The sequence below is a fragment of the Pteropus medius genome, unplaced genomic scaffold (genome assembly GCF_902729225.1).
Source record: "Pteropus medius unplaced genomic scaffold, Ma_sr-lr_union100, whole genome shotgun sequence".
Taxonomy (NCBI): Eukaryota; Metazoa; Chordata; class Mammalia; order Chiroptera; family Pteropodidae; genus Pteropus; species Pteropus medius.
In genome coordinates this window covers 110,197-116,430 of record NW_024351646.1, presented here as the reverse complement: position 1 = coordinate 116,430, position 6,234 = coordinate 110,197, and the positions used below count along the sequence as shown (strand labels likewise).

At 52.8% G+C, this 6,234-nt stretch overlaps 1 protein-coding gene across 10 annotated transcripts in view; it reads right to left on the bottom strand.

The window, feature by feature from the left end:
• Positions 1–6,234, bottom strand: part of FOXP3 (forkhead box P3) — an 18,280-nt gene that overhangs the window by 4,824 nt on the left and 7,222 nt on the right. For 7 of the 10 annotated variants that reach the window (XM_039843678.1, XM_039843680.1, XM_039843677.1 and 4 more), the window contains 4 exons: positions 1,981–2,212; positions 1,361–1,465; positions 1,133–1,271; positions 460–721 (listed from right to left, as the gene is read on the bottom strand). In XM_039843678.1, coding sequence (XP_039699612.1) covers positions 460–721; positions 1,133–1,271; positions 1,361–1,465; positions 1,981–2,212 — 738 coding nt within the window. Of the gene's footprint in view, positions 1–459; positions 722–1,132; positions 1,272–1,360; positions 1,466–1,980; positions 3,026–6,234 lie in introns of those variants that run through there. The other 3 variants (XM_039843674.1, XM_039843673.1, XM_039843684.1) reach the window with 3 other exon arrangements.

The following is a 6,234-nucleotide window of genomic DNA, read 5'->3' as shown; positions in this document are numbered from 1 at the left end:
AACAGTCATTGTGAGGAGCTGAGACTTTGAGGATCATTAAAATTAAGCTAGTGTGTTGGCACGAGAGGTAGCAGGACAAAGCAATTAGAAGTATGGATTCTGGAGCCTGAATGCCTGGGTTTGAATCCCAGCTCTGTCACTTGGGAAGTGGATGATCTTGATCAAGACACTTAACCTCTTTGGCCTCAGTTTCTTTGTCTGTAAAATGGAGGTAAATAATAGTATGCACTATTATGCTCCATATACAAATGAGAAAACCAAGGCCCAGAGAAGCTAAGTAACTCGCCCAAGGTCATGCAGCCAGTGAGTGACAAAGCCTGGATTTGAATCCGCAGTCTCAGCTTTTGCCTCTTTCATCTTACTACCTATCAGGATAAGGCCCGAGCTGAGACCTGTACCCCAGACCTCCTCCCACAAACTGGGGACCCCTCTGGACTGAAACGGGCCTGGGTCACTCACTGGAGGAAGTCCTCTGGCTCCTTGAAGACCTTCTCACATCCGGGCCACTTGCAGACACCATTTACCAGCAGTGAGTAGGAACCCTGGGTCATGGTCGGAAGGGTGCTAGGGGGACAGAGGGTGTCAGGGGAGGGAATGGCAAGGCAAGGGTTCTTCCCAGCTCTGCCCACTGACCTCTCTTTCCTGGGTGCATCGGGGCTTGGGAAAGTGCAGAGCAGTGCTGGTTCCCTGGACACCCATTCCAGGCTGGCCACATTGATCCCTGCGGGTGGGGACAGGGCACCTCTGGGGACTGTGGACTGTGCTCCACAGCTTGGCCCACAGCTTGGCCCACAAGCTCTCTTTTTGAGCTGCCCACCCTCCAGAACCTCACAGGTCCTGACTCCCAGGGAGCTCTGATGTCCCTAACATCCAAGGTTTCTGGTGGAGCAGTTAAAAAACTGCCATTCACAAGTGCTGACATTTTGATTAACTTTGCAAAGATCTGTGGTGCTGTAATTTTGACATTCTACATCTTTCAGGTTCTGAGCCTGACATTTTTTGGAGGTTGGAGTTTCCAAGATGATAAAACCTGACACTTCTGACCTGTGGGCCACAATTCTGCAGCCCACACTGCTCACATTCAAGGACTTGGGTCTCTGGGGTTTTGGGGAGCTTTGGGGTGTGGTGTTACCAGGTGGCATGCCAGGCCGAGCCTTCAGGGAGAAGACTCCAGTGGCAGCGCTGGGTGGCGGGAGGCTGATCATAGCTGGGCTGTCCAGTGGGCGCACCTGCAGCACAGGAGTCCGGGCATGGGCATCCACTGTTGAGAGCTGGGGGCACATATGGGCTGGGGTTCAGCTTGGCCCCCTCCTCAGTTCTCCCACCTGCTCCCTCCTCCCTGCCCAGTCAGGGTTGGTACCTGGTGCATGAAGTGTGGCCGGTTCTGGAGGAGTGCCTGCAAGTGCGGTGAGGGACCCAGCCGTGCTCCAGAGGGCGCCACCATGACGAGTGGCACTGTGGGAAGCTGGGGAGAGAAGGCAGGTGGGTGGGATGCCATCCTCATCCTCACTGTTCTACATTTCTAATTCATATACTCCTCACCACAACCGCATATAGTAGGAACTATGACCATCCCCTTTATACATCTGTAGAAACTGAGGCTCAGGGAGATTGAGTAACTTTCTTAAGATCAAACAGCTAATAAGTGGCAGAGCTGGCCTCAACTCTGTCATCTCACCTCCTTGTGCTCCCTTGTCACATGGGGATGGGGACACATGGACATGCCTATAGGACCATGATAGGGTCTCCTCTCCTGAGACAGGGATTGTAAGGTCAGGGAGAGCCTTGAATCTCTGAGACCTGCTAAGTGGGGATTTTCTTGGCCCTGTGATATCTGCATAAGTCACAGACTTGCCTGGGACCTAGAAAACCACTTCCTGTGCCCTAGGTGGGCCTCCCGCCTGATGCCACAGTAAAGGTCAGCACCTATAGACTCAGGTACCCCACCCTGCTTGCCCCATTCTGGGCCCTGAGCCTCACCTGCAGCTGTGATGGTGGTATGGGATTCAAAGAGGAAGAGGAGGCATGGGCCACACCTCGAAGGTCCCGGCCCTGGAAGGTTGCCCCAGGGCCCTTGGTCCCCAGCAGGTCTGAGGCCTTGGGTGCAGCCCTCCAGCTGGGTGAGGCTCCTGGGGATGGGCTGAGCACCAAGGAAGGGGCTGAGGGCTTGGCTGGCCTGGGGTTGGGCATTGGGTCCTTTTTTGAGGGCAGGCTGTGGAGACATCGGGGGAAAGAGTTATGCATGTGCTGGGGGTCTGCAAAATACACAATCACTTGAACCACATGGATACCCCCTCTGGTTGGAGCAGGCATTGGCTGAGACATGTCCCGAAGGGTGCCATAGCTGGACCCCAGCTTTGGTCATGTGTGCGTGTGCACATACACACACACATTGGTGTCAGGAACACAGGTATGTGTCTCTCCATGTACACTCCACGTGCAGACTTGCACAGGTCCAGCACATGGCTTTCCTGTGCATGCTGGCACAGCCCTGGTGGGGATGTGTCCTCCAGAGGGCAGTGGGGGCTTTGGGTTGGTTTGCGGGGCCTCAGCCAGGGTATGTCTCAGTTCCTTCCCTCACTGCTTGAGGCTTGTCTTCAGGACTCACCCCTCTGGCCCTCCCTTTACCCAGCACAGCCTGTAGCTGATCCTGCTGGGGCCGGTCTCTGATTTTCTCCTGGGAGCATCATTTTAATCCAGTGACTTGGGCATATCTGGGAGTGGTGGGGGGCATGGACTCAAAAGATCCCTCTGGCTACTGTGAGAGAGACAGATTCTAGAAAGGTGAGGGCAGAGCAGGGGATTAATGAGGACAATACTACAACAGTCCAGGTAAGTGATAATGGTGGCAAAGACCAAGACGGTGGCAGTGGAGATGTGAGAATAGGTGGATTCTGAGCATGTTTGAAAGGAGTCAGAATTTTCTGGCAGCTTGGATATGGGGGTGAGAGAGGGAGGGTCAAGGTGACTTCTGGGTATTAGCTTGGACAGCTGGAAGGACAGAACTGAAATGACTTGAGATGAGTATGGGGGGGGGGAAGGGTGGAAAGGTAATGAGCTCAATTAATGGATGGATACCAAGAAGAATCTGGCATTGTACATACGAGTGGGGATGCCAAATGGGCAGCTGAGTACAGGAGTCTGAAATTCAGGAAGGGGCAGGTTCTGGTCATCTCTGGGCTCTGCCCTGCACAGAGCTGGCATGGCATGTGCCAGAGAGGATATATGGGCTCTCTTGAGCCTGTGGGAGCTCGTCGACTCAGCCATCACTGGAGTTTACCCCTAGCCTGTCTCCAAGCCTTCGCTTATGCTGGTCAGCCTGCCTGGAATGCCCGCTCTTCCTCCTCTTCCCCTATCTAAGGCCAATCCAGAAAGTCATCTATAAGGGCTCCAGAACCCTATACTCCCTGATGGGTGGGGCCTTGGTTTCTCAGAATCCTATAGTCCTAGTCTGAGGAAGCTAGAGCTAGAATGGACTGCCTAGTCCAACCTCCATTTTACTGAAGGGGACACCCAGGTTCAGTGTTCCACAGTCCCATCGTGACTTGAGAGCTCTACTTCTTTCTCTGGAAAGTGTGCATGTGTGCACATTTCACAAGCTCCCTGCTGTGGGGCTGTGTGTGTGCGTGTGCGTGTGCGTGTGCGTGTGCGTCTCCCCGCCCTACCCCACAGCACTGAGTTGGGCACACAGCTGCTGAAAACAGCCTGGGGGATTACAAGGAGGGTTCTAGGGGAGCGGTTGCTCCTTCTTTTCATTGATGTCGGCCCATGGGGGTTGTCAGGGCTGGGGTTCTGAGGGTGAGAATCCGGGTATTCAACCCTTAGTCTCCCTGGAGGTTAGAACATTACTGTGTGAAAATCAAGAGTGTAGGTCTATGGAGGCTTAGAGCAAAGGCCTGAGAGAATGTCAGTGACCATGAGGAGGTAAGTGAATGAAATAGTGAATAAATGAAGGCAGAGATCAGGATGATGTTTCTACAAGCCAAGGAATGCCAAAGATTGCTAGCAAACTATGAGAAGCTAAGAGAAGCACAAACACTTTCTCCCTCACAGTCCTAGGAGCCAACCCTGCTGTCACCTTGATCTAGGACTTCTGGCCTCCAGAACTGAGATAATAAATTTCTGTTTAAGCTACCCAGTTTGTGGTACTTTGTTACAGAAGCCTGAAAGCACATTAATACTGATTTTGGTGAGTGAGTGGATGTTTTCCACTACTCTGGCTTGGTCCACACAGCTGGCCTGTGGTCACTTCTGAATCTGCCTGGACACTTGGCCAGAGCTTATAAGAAATCTCTTCCCAAAACACTTTTGGAGTGGCCTGATTCAGGGAATCATAGGTACATTCTCAGAAAGGGGACATGGATATGGTCTGTCTGGTAGTGGGGTACTGGAGGGCCAAGCTGGGCAGCCAGCTTCCTGCATTGTCTGTTGGGGCGTCCCTTTCTGACTATTTCTCAGAAGATGCATGGCGGATGTTTCTGGGACATAGATTGTGTTTTCATATCGGGGTCTGCATCTGGGCCCCATTGTCACAGCCTCTGACTTCCCCAGATTTTTCCGCCATTGACGTCATGGCGGCCGGATGCGCTGGGCTTCATCGGTACCAAGGAGGAAGAGAAGGGGGCAGACACCCAACCCCACAGGTTTCGTTCCGAGAATTGGCTGGCCCATCCTGCAGTCTGCTTGGCCCAGGTGAGGTGATGTGGGTGCTGGCGGATGTGGTGAGTGACGTCCATCTGGCTACCATGACAAGCCCTGGGTCCTGTAGACCTGGCCCTTCTTAGGCCATGGAGAGGCCCAAGTTTTGATGCTTGGGTAGTGCCATGCAGACCCCACAGATACTGGGACCCTCAGGGTCTTCGAATGGTACTACGCCAGAACCTCAGAATCACAGAACATCATTTCTTAGATTCAAAGGATCCCAGAATCTCAAACCCACACACTCTGTGAGATCCATGGGTCCAACTTCTCAGTATGTGAAGGCCAATGTCTCTGGTTGTAAGAAGTCCCAACTTACTGGAACTCTTCAAAGGGCAGAAAGCTCACTATTTCATAGGGCCTCTCACCTGCCAGGCCCAGAATTGTAGCAAGCCTCCCTCCTAAGTTCTATGAAGGCAGGAAGGTTAGAATTAACCCCTCTGCTTCCCCTAGTGTAGAGCCAGGCTCTGCCACTAACTAGCTGCAACTCTCCTCAGGCTCATATATAAATTGGGACAATAATTGTACTTATCTTCCAAAGTTAGTGCACATAAAATGCTTAGCAAAATGTCAGTGATCTATGAATGGACACCTGCAGGGCCTCTGTCTCCCTGTCTATTCCGGAACAATGTTTCTAGACTCACAACCACTCTGCTAGAGATGGAGAAGGAAGGAAGGGGAGGTTGAGGCTGGTACACTTTCGGCAAGGGCCTCATGGTGGGGAGCAGGAAAAGCCCTGGCCTTTGCCAGTAGAGATCCCACCACCAGGCTCTCTGGAGGGGTCCTAAAATGGAGGTTCCCAGGGACCAGTGCCAACTCTGGAGACACAGCTGAGCTCTTTCCACATCCAGACTAACTGACTGATATCCCTTTAGTATCACCAGCCTCTGGCCATGAGGCCTCTTGACCCATGGGGCCCTGGGACCCCACCCAGCCTAGCTCTTGGGAGGCTGGGCCCCACACTGTGACCACGAATCTTCCTGCCTTAGGGAGAGTCCTACCTGTGAGAAAGCAGAAAGGGGAATGACAGAAGCTGGGTGGCAGCCCAGGTCCCCTCTCCCCACTCATGGATGCGTGGATGTAAACTGAGGCTCACAATGGCGAGAGAAACAGAGCCAGGGTCCCACCAAGAGTCCTGAGATCTGAGCTTGGGTCTCGACTCTGCCACTGTGTCTCTGTGAGGCCTTTGGAGAGGCTCTCCTGCCCAATTCTGGGCCTCAATTTGCTCCGCTTGTACATTGGGAAGGGGAGAGGTATGGAGTAGATGAAGGCCAGGACCCTGCTGCTCTGTGTCGGGCTGAGTTGTTAGGTATCTGCAGGGCTTGAAGTCGACAATTGCCCTCTATTCAGGGGACTGAGAACAGGGATACATAGAGACAAAGAGAGACAGAAACAAAGAGAGACAGACATAAGGGAAGAGAGAGACACAGAGAACAAGGGGTACAGAGAGAGATGGGAGAGACATGAGATGGGACAGAAATAGAGAATGAGAGTCAGAGAATGAGACAGCGAGAGATGAGAGAAGAGACAGAGCAT